Here is a 19,597-nt window from a genome sequence, read left to right on the forward strand (position 1 = left end):
GACTTATATTAAAAAGCGGAGGGAGTACATTACGAAATTATTTTTATGTATCCGGAAGTGTCTATGGATACAAACAAGATCAGTGATTACAAATTTAGAGTCATTCACTAAAAAAGAAAATACATTCACACACACCGAGCCTGGACGTAAAAACAAATGCATTATTAATTTATTATTGAAGTTCTTACCGTGTTTGAAACGGAAACAAAGGCTCACATCGACAAGAGAAACTTCCTAATAGTTACATGAAAGCATATTTTTGCGCTATTAATATTTTCACTAACATAGTAATAGTATATTAATATTTGCATATAGACATAAGACAAATCATTTTCTCCAATTCCATGTTACACTTCTCCCGGACGGGGAGTTGTGGTCATTGGTTCCCAGTTCCCCAACTCTGTTGGTTTCCATTGTTCTTGTATAATCCATATGTGGTGTTGTGACCTCCATTGTAGCTTCCGGAACCTTGTCCGGGTTCACAGATGCTGCAGGCGAAGCTGTTAATGCTTTGACTTCCAAAGGCACATGTAATACCTCCTTTTGATTTACCAAGGAAGGAACACAAAGAGATGAAGACTCCTAATGAAAGCTAAATCTCTGAACCAGATACTCTGATAAAAACAGTTAACAGAGATTTAAATGGCTTTAACAATTGATAAGTTTCTATTAGAAACAGAGAAAACCAGAAACATAAAGAGGGAGAGAGAACCTGGTCTATTTCTTGACTTGCACGCGATCTAGTGGCAGAGACAGGAAAAAGGTACTCATGGGCTCACTTATATTAATTGGGCCAAGGCCCAATTAGTCTTACCCGACCAAAATCGAAAAGATTTCTTTCCCAGACTATCTATCACTTTTGCTCAGGCGATACAGATCTTGGCGACGACCTCGTTAGGGTTCTTACTACAGGTTTACATCTTCTGTTATAATCTGGAAAGGTTCGTACTTTATCTGTAACTCGGTGTTGGGTTTAGGGTGTTTCTACAGCTTGAAATTTCAATCTATGGGTAGGCACGATAGTTCATCCGAGGAAGAGGAGAGAGTGAGAAGAGATAGAAGCCCAGATGAGAGGCGTCGGGTTAGGGTTTCTGATGATGACGACCGTAAGAGCTCGCGAAGAGATCTAGAGATTGGTGGTGTTGCACATAAGATGAGAGCAGATAGCTCCTCAGGTGAGGAATCAGGTAGGCGGTCTAGGAAGAATCGAGGAGAAGTAGACTCTGGTTCTGACGATGATAAAGGAAGAGATAGAGAAGTGGATGATGATACTGTTCGCGAGAGGAGGGCAAGCAAGGATAGAGTTAGAGCAGGCACTTCTTCTGATGAGAAGCATCTTTCAAAGGGTACTGAAGATGGAAGAAAAACTCGTAGAGGTTTGGACGATGAAAAGGAAACAGAAGAGGTTGAGGGTGATTACGAAACGAAGAGAAGCAGGGAGAAGCATGATAGAGAGAGGGGTCATAGGGGTAGTAGAGTCTTAGCTGATAAGCCTTCTGGTAAAGAAGCTGACAGGCAAAAGAGCAGGAGAGGTGGGCGAGAAAGCGAGAGGAAAGGTAGAGATCACCAAGCATCTGACGACGATGAGGAAGGTGAGATTAGGAACAGGAGAAGAGGGAGAGAGAGGACTGATAGAGGTAACGAAGGTCTCTTAAAGAGAGATCGGAGGGAGAGAGACTGGTCTGATAGGCATCGGAGGGACGATGGAGGTAGAGATGAAAAGGAGAGGCGACACAGTGACAGATATAACGATAGCCAAAGAGACAAGTTGAGAAAGGAAGAGAAGAGCGAAGTTGCAAAGCCCAAGTTGCCAGAACTCAATCCATCTGATAGCAACGCTATGGCTTTGGGGAAAACTGGTGGAGTTTATATCCCTCCATTCAAGCTAGCACGCATGATGAAGGAAGTGGAAGACAAGAGCAGTGTAGAGTATCAACGTCTTACATGGGACGCTCTCCGTAAAAGTATTAATGGGCTGGTGAATAAAGTCAATGCGAGTAACATCAAGAACATAATCCCTGAACTGTTTGCTGAGAACCTCATCAGAGGAAGGGGACTTTTCTGCCGTTCATGTATGAAGTCTCAGATGGCATCTCCTGGATTCACTGACGTCTTTGCAGCTCTAGTCGCTGTTATCAACGCCAAGTTCCCTGAAGTTGCTGAACTTTTATTGAAAAGGGTCGTTTTGCAGCTTAAGAGAGCGTATAAGCGTAATGACAAGGTTTGTCCTTTTCCCTGTAAGCCTTGTAATGCATTTTGATTATGTATGTCTTATTTATGCATTTGCGTGTTCCGTTTTCGTTTCACCAGCCTCAATTGCTAGCTGCTGTTAAGTTTATAGCACATCTAGTGAACCAGCAAGTCGCTGAGGAAATCATTGCACTTGAATTAGTCACTGTACTTCTGGAAAACCCGACTGATGACAGTGTCGAGGTGGCTGTTGGATTCGTTACAGAGTGTGGTGCGATGCTTCAGGACGTTACACCAAAAGGATTGCATGGTAAAAATCTTTTCAACCTCTCCTTCTGTTATATTGAGAAACATTAGACTGCTTGTTTGGCATATGCTGCTATGATAATCTAGTTCATCTCTTGTTGAAAGATAACTTTGAAATCTGGTTGTGTATCTAAGTGATTTACTTCACGCATTCATCCGTGTTTTCATGGCATGCATGTTCTATTTTGCCACAGGTCTTCCTTTTATTTTGTGTTTTTAAGCTCTTTCAATTTCTAATACAGGGATTTTTGAGCGGTTTCGTGGTATACTGCACGAGGGAGAGATTGATAAGAGAGTTCAGTATTTGATTGAAGGACTCTTTGCTATTAGGAAAGCGAAGTTTCAGGTAAAGATTGTAGAACTTGCTTGAATTTTATTCTGAGATTATCAGGTTGTTGCAGAGATGGAACCATGCTTTGTTTTCACAGATAGCATATTGCTCATAAAATTGTGTGAATGATTTACTTTCAGGGACATCCGGCTGTTCGTCCTGAGCTAGATCTTGTGGAAGAAAAGTATTCGCATGATATATCTATTGATGACGAAATAAATCCGGAAACCTCTCTTGGTAAGCTTTGGTAACACATGGTTCTGTAGAGATAGATTACTTTTTAGTGTTAGTAAAACTCTTCTTAACTTTAAAAACTCTCTCTGATTTTTCTTCTGTTTGCAGATGTTTTCAAACCTGATCCTGACTTCCTTGAGAACGAAAAGAAGTACGAGGTCCTGAAGAAGGAATTACTCGGTGAGGATGAGTCTGACGATGAAGATGGCTCTGATGCTAGTTCAGAGGACAACGATGATGAGGAAGATGGTTCTGATGAAGAAGAAGATGAAGAACAAATGAGAATAAGAGACGAGACAGAGACCAATCTTGTTAATCTTAGGAGGACAATATACCTGACCATTATGTCTAGCGTTGATTTTGAGGAAGCAGGTCACAAGTTACTTAAAATTAAACTTGAACCAGGCCAAGAGGTAAGCCCCTTCCAAATCTTAAAGTTTGTGATTTACTGGTAGTAGTCAAGGCTTATAACATTCTTTATCCAATTCAATGTCGCAGATGGAGCTATGCATAATGCTCCTGGAATGTTGCTCTCAGGAGAGAACGTACCTGCGTTACTACGGTTTGTTGGGTCAGCGTTTCTGTATGATCAACAAAATTCATCAAGAGAATTTTGAGAAATGTTTTGTTCAGCAGTACTCAATGATCCACCGACTCGAGACGAACAAGCTGCGTAATGTGGCTAAGTTTTTCGCCCATTTACTGGGCACAGATGCACTCCCCTGGCATGTGCTTGCCTACATTCGGTTAACCGAGGAGGACACAACTTCGTCTTCCCGTATCTTCATTAAGATCCTTTTTCAGGTAACTTGAATCAATCAGCAACACATTCCATGAAACTCATTTTGACCATTTCAGAGCTGTATGTCTCATTGGTTTGATTGTAGTTGGGTCATGTGATTGGTTAATTCCTTTGTAGTTGTGTTGATTTGGTTACTACTTTGCATTTGGTTGTAGGAATTGTCAGAACACTTGGGGATTAGGCTACTTAATGAGAGGCTTCAGGATCCAACAATGCAGGAATCACTTGAATCCATATTCCCTAAAGACAATCCAAAGAACACGAGGTTTGCAATCAACTTTTTTACCTCCATTGGTCTTGGAGGCATCACGGAGAATCTGAGAGAGTACCTGAAGAACATGCCACGGCTCATCATGCAACAACAGAAGCAAGTTGCAGAATCAGAATCATCGTCTGGATCAGACAGTTCTGGTTCTGAGTCAGATTCATCGACTTCTTCTTCTTCATCTTCTTCTTCTAGTTCGGATGAAAGCGACAGAGAGAAGAGGAAGCGAAGAAGAAGATCTTGAGAGAGAGTCTGTTTTGTTTGTCAATTTTCAACGAAATTTTTTTCAACATCTTGTGTTGGGTTATTGAATCTTGAATTTACATGAGCAGTCATTTTGGTTATGTTATTGCATAAGCTGATGAACAAAGAGACTAGACTATAAGCTAAGACGATCAAGATTGTGAACAAAAATGTTTTCTTTGTTACTATGATTGTCTTCCAAGTTTTTTTTTTTTTCCCATCAACATATTTTATTAAACCAAAGTAGGATCATACAACACCAACGGATAATATGATTCTCCGTGGTTAGCTAAACCGGCAGAAGACAGAGATATCTCCGGACACTAGAATCCACTGCGGGGTAGCAAATAAGAACGAAGCAAACTACACTCTTAACACAAGCAACTAAACTTCTAACCCTCCAGAAAAAGTTTAACAACAACAGCAGGGATGACTAGCTTTTAGAGAATCTATAACAGCTGTTTAACGTGAATGCCCTCGGCCAGACCACCGCTAAACCACCACCTCCTAGCACAATGAAGAAACACCTCAAGAACCAAGGCTTCATAAACCAGAAGTTAAAATCAATCACAGATTCAGACGAGAACTCCCGAAAGCGGTTGGGTCTTCATCAACTCTTGAAAGCCTAGGAATGAAGCCACAAAACAACAAATCTCCACGAGATTTGAACAGACAGCTAGGGGCGAGGCCCACCTGATCCGGAAGACGAGCACAGGCCAAGAACGGCATAAGAGTGGACTAGATGGAAGCCACAACAGACTCTACACAGACAGCCTACACCTACAAAGAAGAGACCATCCCAGAGGCGAAGAAGAAACGCAACATCAACCGGGCAAAATAGATCTAGAATGAGGTTCGAAAACAAAAGCCTTTGTAGTTAAACTACACCGTAAATCGATAGATCCGGTACTTTTGTAGCAAAAACCCAACCAAATCAGAAAGCCCAAGTTGATTTGAAGTGAACGAGTCTCTCCCAAAACAGAGGTAAAGTTACACATCGACAAACCAAAAGTCATGGCTACACAAACTACAACCTAAAGGAGACAAAGCGAACTAGACCGGCGGTGGCACTATCGGAGCCGCCACGCGCCGGTCAATCGGAGTTACAGAACCGCCGCGAGTCTCTTCCAAAACAGAGGTAAAGAGTTATATCAATGAGACGAAAGAAAAAAAAAGATTGTCTTCCAAGTTTAAAATATCTCTTTTCAGTAAATTTTATCTTTATTTTTTAGATAAGATGAGTGCGACATATGAAATGTAGAAAATGTATTTTTAAAAAACAAAAATGTACTATATCTATTGAATTAAATCGTAAGAAATAAATGTGATCCACAAAAATATATAAAATTTGTGTTGAGTGTATTGAAGAGAATCATGAGATATTTTGAATAGTGAAAAGTATCAAATTGGGAAAGAATCATTCTTGTATTTTTTGTCCATCAAATTATTTTGGATAAGAACGCAAAAAATATCAGTCTTTTATTTTCTTAAAAAATGTCAGTATCATCATCTTGAAAAAAGAAAAGAAAATGTGGTACATATCTCAAAGTTAATACTGCTGTGAGAAGCTTTAGGGATCGCGTAGTGACAATGGTTTTTACTTTTTAGATTAGATAAAGAGACCAGATTGGTAGTCGAAAACCCACAGTATCTAAAACATAATTAGGAAAGCTAATAAATTGATCTTGCTTACATCTTAAAATACACCAAACTTTTAAAAATAAAATAAAAAACATGTAAATATAATAGTAACAAAAAAAGTAGGAATAGATAAGATTGTAATAAAAATAGTAAAAAGCCTTTGGAAATGGATAAGGACACGTACGTAGAGATGACAAAAGAGACCAAGTCACCGTTTCCCTCTTCGTATCTGTGTATATATAATCCCGCTCTATCCAATCCATTTACTTAATATCACAAATCCATTTAACTCTTAAATCTCAAAAAAATTCTTTATTTCTGTAAATCACATTACATTCAGTTTGATTCTGTCTTGTTCAAAACATGACTATTGCTTTAACCATTGGAGGAAACGTGTTCTCGGGTCTATCCGGATCAAAGTCCAGCAGAAGAAAGAACGCGAAGATGCTAAACAGAACAAGAGTCGTTTGTTCTTCATCTTCTGTAATGGATCCTTATAAGACCCTTAAGATCCGACCTGATTCATCCGAATACGAGGTCAAGCAAGCTTTCAGACAACTCGCCAAAAAGGTTTGACCATTTTTTATACTAAATTTAGTTAATTGGGTTTCTCAAAGTTGATAACTTCTTGTTGTCGGTGATGTTGCAGTATCATCCTGATGTTTGTAGAGGAAACAACTGTGGGGTACAGTTTCAAACAATCAACGAAGCTTACAATGTAAGAGGGTGTCTCTATGAAAACATCTTAACAATCATACTCTTTGATCATTAACAAAATTAATCTCCTTTTTTGGTATTTTTGAAGATTGTATTGAAGCAAATAAAGAATCAGATGGAGGGAACAGAGGAGTTTCAGCCGTTCGATGTATATGAGGAGGGGTTCAACGGAATGAACGATCCAGATTGCGACACGTGGGAGGAATGGATGGGATGGGAAGGTGCAGGAACCAGAGACTACTCTTCTCACGTCAATCCTTACGCTTGAAGTAATGATCCGAATTGCACATAAATAACAGCCGAGACTGAAATGGAACAATGTAAATATAGGTGTCGTCTATGGGACTTAAAAATGTGAATAAACGAGTAATTTCTCCAATCATGTGAATCTCAAACGTGAATCTGCAAGTAATAATATCATTAGACTTCTAATGTTTCTGTCTCGACTTTAAAAACCGTCAAGGGTGAAGAAGTTCTATTATTTCTGTAAAATCAAATGTTAGACCAAATCATCAATTCTTTTCAACTGCTTCTTTATACTATTTTATAACGTAAAAAAAATTATAAACAACTCAAAATACTTGTTAAGAAAGTCGTTTTGGTTTTTCTTTTGCAATTTTCTTCGAACTTTTAATCCATGGAGAATGCTCTGCTGCTGCAGTACCCGAAGAGATTCAAAGATCAAACATCATTTCGTTTGTTTTGGTGGATTAGTAGTAGTAACAGAAAACACCTGTTGCCAGAGTCTGTACTGTAGGCTGTAGCATCAAGAAGCGTGACTTAATTGCTTTCTCTAATGCCATTAGGGATGTTAATAAGGGCTCAAGCCCCACAGGGTTAGGACAACCATTTGTAGCCGTAACCCTGTGAAACCATTTGTAGCTATAACCCTTATCTATATAACAATGTTTAAAAAGGGCCGGTCCTAATAGGTCTAGGGCTTAAATCTTAACCCTTTAATTTTGATTCACAAAATTATTTTATACAATATTTAAATATATACTGAAATTTTAAATTTGTTAGATAATGCAAAATATAATTTTTCCGTCAAAATTTCAAAAACAAAAAAAATCAAAATTTTCTGCCAAAACGGAAAATTAAGTTTTAGCTAAAACATAAAATTGAGTTTTCCCGCCAAAAACTAAAAATCGAGTTTTTCCCCTACAACTAAGAATCAAGTTTTCCCGCCAAAAACAAAAACTCGATTTTTCCGCCAAAACCACAAAATAAAATTTTCCCCCAAAACCGGAAAAACTCAATTTTAAGTTATAGCGGGAAAATCGATTTTGCGGTTTTAGCGGGAAACCCCAATTGTGATTTTTTTTCCCGAAAAACCTGACTTTTTGTTTTTGGCGGGAAACTCAAATTTTCGTTTTTGGTGGGAAAAACTCGGGTTTGCGATTTTGGCGGAAAAACTCGGGTTTGTGGTTTTGGCAGGAAAACTTGATTTTGTGGTTTTGGCGGAAAACTCGATTTTGCAGTTTTGGCGAAAAAACTTGATTTTCCAGTTTTGGCGAGAAAACTCGATTTTTGTGGTTTTGGTGGAAAAACGATTTTGGCAGAAAAAACACAATTTTTGTTTTTGACGGAAAACTCGATTTTGCAGTTTTGGCGAAAAAACTTGATTTTCCAATTTTGACGAGAAAACTCGATTTTTATGGTTTTGGTGGAAAAACGATTTTGGCGGAAAAAACACAATTTTTGTTTTTGACGGAAAAACTTTATTCTTACTTGTGGGGCAAAAACTCGATTTTGCGATTTTAGCAGGAAAACTTGATTTTGATGCTCAACAAATTGGAGGAAAGTATCATATCATATCTTAATTTTTCTAATTTTATCTTTAAAATTTAAGAACAAAACTAAATAAAATATTTTTTTAATTAAATGAGCTAACCATAACCATGATACTAACCATAATCCTTGATTATAATAGTGTTAAAATAGAACTGGGTTAAAATAGTGTTGAGCTTATAATAAACAAAACCCTAACCCTCTAGTTAACATCCCTGAATGCCATGCAAGGCTCTTTCCCACACGTTATTCCTTGCTCGGATCGGATGTAGGTTTCAATGTCTTTCTCTTGCCTCGTACGGCTCATCGTCATCCATTGGTCATCCCACCGACTCTTTTTAAAGAAATAAATTGCACGTCGTCATCTCAATCTAAAACCATTCAATACTCCGTATTAATTACTTTTGTGTCGTCACGCTTAACTAAATGGACTAACATTAACTATCTACTTAACTTTTCTAGTGGTTAATATCGTTATAGCAAGTATTAATCTGAGTTCAGTACATTTTAAGTCTAAACCAAAATAAATTAGTTAATAATCGGTTTACATTCCGGTTATTAAGCTCTCTCTTCTTGTAATTTGCGTCTACAAGGGCAAAAGGTGTGCTTACTTTTTGCTTCTTCCGCATTAACTCAATCAGATTGGTTAAGAATCCAATCCAACGAAGTCACTTCGGAATCAATTCTCGATTTTAGCTTCAAGGGTTTTCCCGTCGCGAGGATTTCGATACGTAAGTGTACAATTTGAGACCTTTCCGATCATTTTTTTCTCTGTTTTATGATTCTGAGACGATCCATCTGATTCTTCTTCTGGGTCCCAACTCGATTCTGTTACATGTGGTCGTATCTCTCAGCGTTCCTAGTCACGATATTGTTTTATGATACTTTTCTTGTGGTGTTTTCTATCTAAAGCTTCCATCTTTGATACTGCTTCCTCTTTTTCTTATTACAGCTGTGGCTAGGACAGAGTAAGAACAGGCGAGATCGGTCTTGATTCCTTCAACACGGAGGTTTGAATCTTCTTCCTGATCATATTTAGAGAGAGTCTTGTAATAAAAGTTCATTCCTTTTTTTTTTTATAGCATCTGGAGATTATTAGCAAACAATGTCTGATCTCAAGGAGCGTTTGCTTCCTCCAAGACCCGCTTCAGCTATAAACCTTAGAGGAGAAGCAGCGTCTCGCCCTTCTGCCTCAGGGAGACAGCCTCTTCTCGGAGTTGACGTCTCTGGTCTCAAGAAGCGTGGACAAGGTCTCAAGTCCTGGATCCGTGTTGACACTTTCGCCAACACACAGGTCATCGAGGTCGATAAGTTCTCAATGATGCGTAGATGCGACTTGCCAGCACGTGATCTGCGCCTGCTTGATCCTTTGTTCGTGTATCCCTCTACTATCTTGGGGCGTGAGAGAGCTATTGTTGTTAACTTGGAGCAGATTCGTTGTATTATCACTGCGGATGAGGTTTTGCTGTTGAACTCTCTCGATAACTATGTGCTTCGGTATGTGGTTGAGCTCCAGCAGAGGCTTAAGGCAAGTGCTGTTGGTGAGGTTTGGAATCAGGACAGCAACGAACTCATCAGGAGGAGGAACAATGTGTTCCAAAACTCGTCCCCTGATTATTTACCTTTTGAGTTTAGGGCTCTTGAGATTGCTCTCGAAGCTGCTTGTACCTTCCTTGATGCTCAGGCTTCAGAGTTGGAGATTGAAGCGTACCCGTTATTGGATGAGCTTACCTCAAAGATCAGTACTTTAAACTTGGAGCGTGTGCGTAGACTGAAGAGCAGGCTTGTGGCATTGACGAGAAGAGTTCAGAAGGTGAGGGATGAGATTGAGCAGTTGATGGATGATGATGGGGATATGGCTGAGATGTATTTAACCGAGAAGAAGAAGAGAATGGAAGGGTCTTTGAATGGTGGTGATCATCACTCCTTACTTGGATACAGATCAAACGATGGTCTTTCACTCTCTGCACCAGTGTCTCCTGTTTCTTCTCCTCCTGATTCTTCAAGGAGACTTGAGAAAAGCTTGAGCATTGCGAGGAGCAGGCATGACAGTGCAAGAAGCTCGGAAAGCGCAACAGAGAATATAGAAGAGCTGGAGATGTTGCTGGAAGCTTACTTTGTTGTCATTGACAGCACTCTCAACAAGCTAACCTCGGTAACATAAGAAACCACTCCTTTGTGTTTAGTATCAGTTAAAAAACCTGGTTTAATCCTCTGCATTTCTCTTTTACAACTCAGTTAAAGGAGTACATTGATGATACTGAAGATTTCATCAACATTCAGTTGGTATACCCTTTAAATCTTGATCATGCTTATACTTTTATTTTGCTTAGAATCTATGGTATTGGCAGGATAACGTGAGGAATCAGCTGATCCAGTTTGAGCTGCTGCTAACTACTGCAACGTTTGTGGTGGCCATCTTTGGGGTTGTAGCAGGGATCTTTGGGATGAATTTTGAGATAGATTTCTTTGAGAAGCCTGGTGCTTTCAAATGGGTTTTGACCATTACTGGAGTCTGTGGTCTTCTCGTATTTTTGGCATTCCTCTGGTTCTACAAACGTAGAAGGCTCATGCCTCTGTGAGGACATATAACTGCCCTAGACAAGTAGGAGATTTCCATTTTACCGTTTAATGTTGCTTTTATTAATCATCTGTGACCTTCACAAGACGGAAACAGTGCTCTAGATGAAATATTATGAGAATGAAGCTTTAACTTTGAGGCATTATCGATGAGAAATCTTCAATTTATTTTGATACAGAAACTTATGAGTACGTATCTGAACAAAAACCAAACTGGCTCAGACATTACATTACGGAGTTAAGTTCCTATGGACTACTTGTCAGAGGATGAAGATGAAGAGAGACGCTTTATCAGCCTTCTCCATGTAATCTTGGTGAGACCGATGATTAGATCCTAAAAAGAAACCAGAATTTAACAAAGAGTTTAAAGATCAAGGAAGAAACCATGCATACATAAGAAACTACTAAAACGATGTGATCAAGAAAGACAAAGCAGACAAACACGGTAGGATTGTGATCATGCAGGATGCAGGTATACGATCCTAACAAGATAAAACATTGGGACTCATCCTCAAATTCTATCTGTTAAGCCAATCTATCAATCTATCAATGAGTTTCAAAAAAAAAAAAAAAAAAAGCCAATCTATCAATCATTTTGTTAAGTTTTCTGGACATTCAACTCGAAACTAATTAGCAATTAGTGGATTGGATTGGTTATTTAAGACCTATGGCCTATTATTAATCTCTAATGAATCCCAATACGTTTTTGCCAATAGTCCAAACATACCATTGAAGGATAAATTTAACAGCTGTACCGCAAAAATGTCATAACCCCCTCAAAAAGAAACATTTTTCGATAAAAAAATCTTTACTTTGCATCTAATTATAGCTTGTATTAACACAAAGAAGTTGAAATTAATCTAAAAACGAATCAAACCTTGATTCATAAGGTACCAAGGGATGCCGAAGATGACGGTGAAGATCCCGATCCCAGCTAAAACGTGATTCTTCTCCCCACTGTACACATAGTGCCCTAAACCCTCCTCCACCCCATGTTCGAAGCTCCATTCATCTTCTTCTCATTTACCATCTCCGTCGTTCCGACAACTTCTCCGACTCAGGTTTATCAGGAGTTTGATTTCTCCGTAACGACCCTTTTTTCGTCGGCGTTTCAGGACCATCTTAAATGGGCTTTCATTTATTTATGCCCATTAACATAACTTTTTTATTTACTTAAGCCCATTAACATACGTGACCCCCTCCATCAGTTCCATAATTTCATCTCTTCGTCTCACAAAAGACGCAGTCAAAAAACCATTCCGAAAGCTCTCCTCTCACTCCGATGAGCTGTGCTGCGATTGCTAGGAAACTAACGCGTACAACACAGCTGTTGATTGTTCAACGTCAGTATCTTTCACGTGCAGTGTCGAGATCGTTTTCTAGCTCATCTTTCCACATTGTTTCCTTCTCCTCAGCATTTCATCGAACAGGTCTTGCGCATTCTCAAATCTTAAGCCATGTCCCTTATTTTGTCTACTACAATCGCTTCTCCACCAAAACCATCTTCGAAGAATTTGATATCAACAACGAAGTGGCTCCTTTGGAGAAGGGTCTGATTGATTTAGTCAGACAGGTCTCTGAGCTAGAGTCGGAGTCGGATGCCATGGTTTCTCTGGAAGAGTCAACCTTTGATCTAAATAATGGTTCTTTGTACGCTTTAATCTGGGAATTAAGAGATGAATGGAGGCTTGCCTTTCTAGCGTTTAAATGGGGAGAGAGACGAGGCTGCGATGATCAGAAAGCTTGTGACTTGATGATCTGGGTGTTGGGTAATCATCAAAAGTTCAACATAGCTTGGTGTTTGATCCGTGACATGTTTCATGTCTCAAGGGATACTAGAAAGGCCATGTTTCTCATGATGGACAGGTTTGACTTTCTGTCCTCTTATGTTTAATTTGCTGTGATCAATGTTCAAGAAATCGTTAGCCGTAGTGAAAGCTATTAGGTGGATTATATGGGGTCTCTAGAGGTGAACAAATTATTGATTTATATATATATATATATATTTTTTTTTTTTTTACATTTACATTATATATTTTAGTTTTTAGGTTTAGTTATGAAATTGTTTTGATGAATTATTAAATTACATATTCAAAAAAGACAAATTTGTAGATTTGCACAATTTTTTTTACTTAAATCTAACATATTTACACTAATTTAGATCGATTTAGCCCAATTTTAACCAATTTAAAATAGTTTAAACCGGTTTGAGTTCCAATTGTTTCGGCTATGGCCGATTTGCCCGTCTAGACGAGCAATTTTTAGAACATTGGTTGTGATATTGAATTGGTGTTAATGTAGGTATGCTGCTGCTAATGATACAAGCCAAGCTATTCGAACATTCGATATCATGGATAAATTTAAGCACGTTCCTGATGATGAAGCGTTTCAAGGACTGTTACATGCCTTGTGTAGACATGGGCACATTGAAAAAGCTGAAGAATTCATGCTTGCAAGCAAAAAGCTCTTTCCTTTGGACGTTGAAGGATTTAACGTGATTCTTAATGGTTGGTGTAACGTTTGGACTGATGTGACTGAAGCCAAAAGGATTTGGCGAGAGATGGGAAACTACTGTATCACGCCTAACGAGGACTCTTACAGTCACATGATCTCTTGCTTTTCCAAAGTTGGCAACCTTTTTGATTCTCTTAGGCTCTACGATGAGATGAGGAAACGAGGGTTTACTCCCGGGGTTGAAGTTTATAACTCTTTGGTTTATGTGTTGACTTGCGAGAATTGCTTTGGTGAAGCTGTGAAGCTTGTGGAGAAGATGAAGGAGGAAGGTTTAAAGCCAGATTCAGCCACTTACAATGCGATGATACGGCCTCTTTGTGAGGAGGGAAAGGTTGAAGAAGCGAGGGATTTATTGGTGACGATGATAAGTGAGAAGCTAAGTCCTACAGTTGATACGTTTCATGCATTCCTTGAAGGTGTGAATTTCGATCAAACTTTAGAGGTTTTAGGACAAATGAAGACTTCTTGTTTAGGTCCTAAGGAAGACACCTTTCGCCTCATTCTTGGAAGATTGTTTAAGAAGAAGCAACCAGAGAATGCTTTGAAGATCTGGGCAGAGATAGGTAGTTTTGAGGTAGCTGCTAATGGTGCTCTTTACTTGGCCACAGTACAAGGGCTTTTGGCATGTGGGTGGCTGGAGAAGGCCAGAGAGATGTATTTAGATATGGAAGCAAAAGGATTCCCTGGTAGTCCTAAGCTCCAGAAACTTCTTAAGGAACAGAAGGTGAAGGGGGTTAGAAAAACCAAGAGGAAAGATCTTCAAAAAGTTGGTTCTCGAGGAGGCTATAGAGGTCAACGATCAGTAGTATACAAAAATGTATCTGATAGGGGTAAGACTTGAGATCAAACGATCACTCAAGTAAAGTTGATTCTCAGACCTCGTGGTCTCAGCTCCTCAGAATGTGACGCATGCAATGTGTTCTAGCTCGTCTGTTCCATTTGGTTTGTATGCAGTCTTCCAATTACCATATTGGTGATCATACCTTTGCTTAGCCTAATAATATCAATCAAACTGCAGGGCTAAACATTTGCAACCATGCTGATTCAGGACCGGATTACATGAAGATGTTATTAACAATTCTTATTCTTGACTGTTCTTGGCACACACGTCCACACATCCTCCAAGTTCAAGTAGAGTAAATTTAAGTTCAACGTGTTGTGATATGAACCAGACAATTCAAGAGGCAGATGCTGAGCTCACTTTGTTTCAAAAGCAAGATTTTTAGGACTCTCCTTGTCCAGCTTGTCTTTTTCTGTGTTCTTTTGTCCTTAGTTTTGTTCATAACTCATCTGTCTCATTTAGTTACTCATGAACCGTGATGATTGATATTGCTTGGATTCTTTTTGAGTGTTGCAATTGTTATGCCACATTTCAAGCTACCATCAAAGAAAAAGTTATGGGTCCCTTGCTTTATGACTTGTTTACTTTAGCAGCTGGCAATCTTCTAAAGATCTAATTGCTTAGTTGCTTTTTTAAATTGTCTTGCTTGGTTATCATTGAGAGCATGCAATTTGGGTTTTGAGGCATTTCAATACTGCAATTGAGAAATCTCTCACAACAAAACTGCACTTGAACTATAATTTGATATACATTCTTCTGCATTTTGATTGAGTTGGCATCTCAATCATAGATTACAAAAACATCACAACATAATACAATTCGCAAAAGTTAAATTTAACAATTTCATAAAGAAAACACCAACAAAAAATCAGACCAAACTTCCAACTACTACTCTGCAATGCTCTGTTTTTAACTTCTCCGCTTTGATCTACTGCCATAAATTTTTGCAGGAGGCGATGGAGAAAACTCAAAAGCAGTCGCTGAAATCTCCATTTCACCTCTCAGTATCCTCACAACTTCACTGATATCAGGCCTTAGCTCAGGCGCTTTCTGTAGACAAGCCAAAGCCAAGTTAATGCACAGTCCCGCTTCTTCCTTGCTATACACATCCTTCAACCTCTCGTCCACCAGCTCAAGAACGTTCCCTGACTGAGCCAACTGCCTACACCAACTCACCAAGTTGGCTTTCTCAAGCTTCATCGGCGACGCAAGGACGTGCAAAGGCCTCCTACCTGAGATGATCACTAGGATCAGCACTCCAAAGCTGTAGATATCTCCTTTCTCCATCAAGTAACAGCAGCCGCCTCCGTACTCTGGTGCTATGTAGCACAGTGTTCCTCTCATGCTCGTAGTGCTGCTTAACTCTCGGCTGAATAAATCTCCACTCCACATCTCACTCCCTATTGATTTATTCTTCTTCTTGCTGCTGCTGCTGCTTTTCCTTCTCCATCCTCTTCTGAAGCTGAACTCTCCCGCTGCTGCTTCTCCTTCTCTATCTTCCACGCCGTTTTCGCCTTTACCATGGAAACAGTACCGAAAATGTGGGACTTTTAAACGGTTCTTGAACTTGATTCTCAAGACTCTAATCTTCTTTTTGTCTTGATGTTCTTCCTCTTTCCACCATTCCTCCATGTTCCTATGCTTCTTCTTCTTCTTCCTTTTCGATTTCTTCTTCTCGTTGTTCTCTTCCTTTGCAAACTTCTCTTCTAGAGTGTCAAACCTAGCTTCATTCAAACCAGACTCATCTTTATCTACTGTCCTAGTTGAAACTCCCAGCTCAGGAGTGTTACTGCTAACGGTGATCTTCTTCCCATCATCATCCCAATCCGGATTCTCGGTGTGAATCTGACTCCCTATCCACTCCCTAACGTAATCTTTACTACACAACTCGCCACTCCCTTCTTGCTTCCACCACCAATCTCTCCCCCACTGTTTCCCCAAATCAAGAACCGAGTTCGGACTCACACTCATCTCCTTGCTCTGCTCAAACTCATTCTCCTCCTCAACCTCTTTCCCTTTCGCCTCACTTTCTTCCATAGCCAAACTCATCGAGCTCAGATGCATTCCCTTGATGTTACGGCTCGTCCTACTATTCTTAGAAGACGAAGAAGCTTGTAACGCAAGAGAGAAATCAACCTCATGATGATGTGTTGGAGTGCCAACGCCCGTCTGAGGAGTGCTCTCAGAGAGCTCTTGACTGAACAAATCAACCCCACCATAACCTCCTCCATCCTCCACTTTCACTCTAGACAAACCAAAGTCAGAGATCTTGGCCCTAAACTCAGAATCAAGAAGAACATTACTCGGCTTGATATCTCCGTGAATCACCGGCGGGTCACACCCGAAATGCATAAAGTCGAGAGCTTTCGCCACATCAAGAATGATACCAAACCTCCTCTCCCAGCTCAAGCACGAGCCTTCTTCGTTGAAAAGAAGCTCTTGGAGGCTCTTGTTGGGCATGTACTCGTAGACCAAGAACCTGTGGTGATCCTTCTCGACGCAGTACCCCAAAAGCGTCACGAGAAAAGACGATTTTAGCCCCCCGAGGATCTGCAGCTCGTTCTGGAACTCGGTCTCGGACTGGAGAGAGAGGCTGTCGAGTCTCTTGACCGCGAAGAGCTTCCCGTCCCTCGTAATGCCTCTGAACACGGTCCCCGAGCCTCCTTTGCCGATCACGTTGGACTCGTCGAAGTCGTTGGTTGCGAGCTTGAGTTCTTTGTAGGAGAAAAGCTGGAGCTTTGATGGAGGAGAGGAGGCGACGTCGAAGAAAGGGATGGTTCTTGAGCGGTTGAGGAGGGATGTCCAGAGGTGGTAGATGAAGTAGATGATTGCGAAGAAGATGAGGAGAGACGATGAGACTGTGAGGATTAGGAAGAGAGCTCCTGTTCTGCTGTTGTTGAATGGCTTTGGTTGGATTGGGTTTTGTCTTGAAGGCATCTCTCTCTCTCTCTCTCTCTCTCTCTGTTTCTTGCAATTGAAAGATGAAATCGCTTCTGAACATCCGGTAATATCTCTGAATCTAGTCGTTGAACATGTCTAGTGATTGTTTTATTCTCTTTTTTATATAGTTTACTTTTTTTAAAAATAAAATCGTATAAATGAGAGAATCGATGTTCAAACTGCGTAATAATTACTTTTAGGAAAAAAAAGGGATAAACAATAGTGGAAGGATTTGACAAAAATATAAGAAGACAGAAAAAGTTGTAATTTAAAAAAAAAGTTAGGAAATGATAATGTTGTTTTTAAATGATGATGTTACTTGCTTTTCCTGTAGTGGATCATATAGTGATGTTTAAGATTGGACTTTAATTTGATCACTTGATTTTGACCTGCTCTTTCAAAACGCGGATTTAATTATTATTATTTTTTCAATTGTCAAAATATTTAGTAAATGTCATATTTCATATATCTGTGTTTTATTTTATAAAAGACTTAAACTTTTTATTTTTCTTTATCGTGTTTCATTTTAAATGACTATTTATGTTTAAAAAATTAAACTTTATTTTTTTAATAAATTAAGTTGGTATAACTCTGATAAATTAATTTTATTATGTGTTTAATATTTTTAATAAAAATAATTATATACTTTTAATAAAGATTTATACTTTTCAATGAAAAAATCAATTTTTTTTATGAATGCTAAATTATATTAAGAAAAGAAAAAAAATTAAGAATGGTTGAAAAAAAATTATTTGAACTTGAATTCAATGGCCCAAAAGAAAAAAAAGTGTGAGAAGTAGATCTGATTTCTTAATCGGCCCAAATGGCCCAAGAGAGATCTGATGTGGACAATGGGCTGGATCCTAAAAAATGGCCCAATATAGAAGTGTTATTAATATTACTTGATTGTCCTTAATGAAACATGCAATGTTAGTAAAGAAATGGCATGCTAAGGTTAAAAGGACAATAGGATCCTGGTTTATTTTTTATTTTTTTCAATGGTCAAAATATTTAGTAAATATCATATTTCATATATTTGTGTTTTATTTTATAAAAAGACTTAAACTTTTTATCTTTCTTTATCATGTTTCATTTTAAATGACTATTTATGTTTAAAAAATTAAACTTTATTTTTTTAATGAATTAAGTTGGTATAACTCTGATAAATTAATTTTACTATGTGGTTAATATTTTAATAAAAATAATTATATACTTTTAATAAAGATTTATACTTTTCAATGAAAAAATCAATTTTTTTATGAATGCTTAAATTATATTAAGAAAAAAAAATAATTAAGAATGGTTGAAAAAAAATTATTTGAACTTGGACTCAATGGCCCAAAGGAAAAAAATGTGAGAATTGGATCTGATTTCTTAATCGGCCCAAATGGCCCAAGAGAGATCTGATGTGGACAGTGGGTTGGATCCGAAAAAAATGGCTCAATATAGATGTGTTATTAATATTACTTGATTGCCATTAATGAAACATGCAATGTTAGTAAAGAAAGGACAGGCTAAGGTAAAAAAGACAATAGGATCCTCGTTTATTAGTATAGATTTTGTATTCTTTTGTCCTAGTCATTTACTTTGCTAGATTATGTTGGGATTATATTTGTATGAAAAGAAGATTTTAATTGAATTTTGGGTTAACTAAGAGAAGAGATTAGTTAGTTTGTTAACGAGATTCAAGCGAAGAAGAAAAAAAATTGTTAACGAGTTGAGAGGCGAAGTTTTCAAGATCCGCTTTGACTGCTTTGAAAGCTATGCATATATTTATTGATTTTGTAATTTTTGCCCCATATCTTTAAAAGATGCATATCCCACCCCCACTTTTGTAGTCTTGTCTCTACGATGCACATAAAAATATGCATAAGAACAACATTGCTTTGATCACACTTGCCGCTGAGAGAGACATTGTAGCTGTTTGGCAAAATGTGCACGAATCTTAAAGATTGCAATGGATTTTTTTTTTTTTACTTCAAGAGATATCAGTATGAAGTTTAACATTTTTCTGAATGCAAATATGAATAAATAGTAATATATGTATGGCAAGTGGCAACATTCTATTTTGAGCTATTTTAGCATGGGTTAGCATGTTCTTAATATGGTTTTAGAGTAAAGGTTTTAATTTTAGCCTGTATCTTACTTGTGGATATCTAATTCCAGAAACATCATGTATGTTAGTCCAATCAAATGGGTGTA

General features: G+C 38.4%; 5 protein-coding genes and 1 long non-coding RNA gene across 8 annotated transcripts; 4 read left to right on the plus strand and 2 right to left on the minus strand.

Moving 5' to 3' along the window:
• Window positions 1-801: 801 nt before the first annotated feature.
• Window positions 802-4,577, plus strand: LOC106381496 (pre-mRNA-splicing factor CWC22 homolog). The gene is made up of 8 exons (XM_022698905.2): window positions 802-912; window positions 991-2,221; window positions 2,311-2,500; window positions 2,739-2,842; window positions 2,968-3,064; window positions 3,170-3,474; window positions 3,560-3,865; window positions 4,019-4,577. Exons 2-8 carry the CDS (start codon window positions 1,007-1,009, stop codon window positions 4,370-4,372), a joined length of 2,571 nt encoding a protein of 856 aa, XP_022554626.2. The 5' UTR covers window positions 802-912; window positions 991-1,006; the 3' UTR covers window positions 4,373-4,577.
• A 1,612-nt stretch (window positions 4,578-6,189) lies between these two features.
• On the plus strand, window positions 6,190-7,161 carry LOC106381494 (chaperone protein dnaJ 8, chloroplastic). Its single transcript, XM_013821391.3, has 3 exons — window positions 6,190-6,582; window positions 6,662-6,730; window positions 6,818-7,161. The coding sequence occupies exons 1-3, from the start codon at window positions 6,376-6,378 to the stop codon at window positions 6,995-6,997; spliced, it is 456 nt and encodes a 151-aa protein (XP_013676845.2). The 5' UTR covers window positions 6,190-6,375; the 3' UTR covers window positions 6,998-7,161.
• Window positions 7,162-9,023: 1,862 nt separating this feature from the next.
• LOC106381553 (magnesium transporter MRS2-10) lies at window positions 9,024-11,246 on the plus strand. The gene is made up of 5 exons (XM_013821466.3): window positions 9,024-9,251; window positions 9,473-9,530; window positions 9,603-10,675; window positions 10,759-10,806; window positions 10,872-11,246. The coding sequence occupies exons 3-5, from the start codon at window positions 9,626-9,628 to the stop codon at window positions 11,100-11,102; spliced, it is 1,329 nt and encodes a 442-aa protein (XP_013676920.2). The 5' UTR covers window positions 9,024-9,251; window positions 9,473-9,530; window positions 9,603-9,625; the 3' UTR covers window positions 11,103-11,246.
• A 2-nt stretch (window positions 11,247-11,248) lies between these two features.
• Window positions 11,249-12,213, minus strand: LOC106378249. The gene is made up of 2 exons (XR_007319297.1): window positions 11,978-12,213; window positions 11,249-11,434 (listed from the first exon to the last, which is right to left on the minus strand). It is a non-coding gene; the product is annotated as an uncharacterized LOC106378249 (long non-coding RNA).
• LOC106381552 (pentatricopeptide repeat-containing protein At1g80880, mitochondrial) lies at window positions 12,197-15,026 on the plus strand. 3 transcript variants are annotated; one of them, XR_001276637.3, is made up of 3 exons: window positions 12,197-12,966; window positions 13,402-14,560; window positions 14,633-15,026. XR_001276637.3 is itself a non-coding variant. In XM_048747457.1 (2 exons), the coding sequence occupies exons 1-2, from the start codon at window positions 12,383-12,385 to the stop codon at window positions 14,453-14,455; spliced, it is 1,638 nt and encodes a 545-aa protein (XP_048603414.1). In that variant the 5' UTR covers window positions 12,197-12,382; the 3' UTR covers window positions 14,456-15,026. The 3 variants fall into 3 exon arrangements, 1 of the variants encoding a protein (XP_048603414.1); XR_001276636.3 differs by having other exon boundaries at window positions 13,402-14,556; XM_048747457.1 differs by having other exon boundaries at window positions 13,402-15,026.
• Window positions 15,027-15,163: 137 nt separating this feature from the next.
• On the minus strand, window positions 15,164-17,597 carry LOC106381554 (putative receptor-like protein kinase At1g80870). Its single transcript, XM_013821467.3, has one exon. The coding sequence runs from the start codon at window positions 17,390-17,392 to the stop codon at window positions 15,365-15,367; it is 2,028 nt and encodes a 675-aa protein (XP_013676921.2). The 5' UTR covers window positions 17,393-17,597; the 3' UTR covers window positions 15,164-15,364.
• Between the last annotated feature and the right edge of the window lie 2,000 nt (window positions 17,598-19,597).

The sequence above is a fragment of the Brassica napus genome, chromosome C2, assembly GCF_020379485.1.
Source record: "Brassica napus cultivar Da-Ae chromosome C2, Da-Ae, whole genome shotgun sequence".
Taxonomy (NCBI): Eukaryota; Viridiplantae; Streptophyta; class Magnoliopsida; order Brassicales; family Brassicaceae; genus Brassica; species Brassica napus.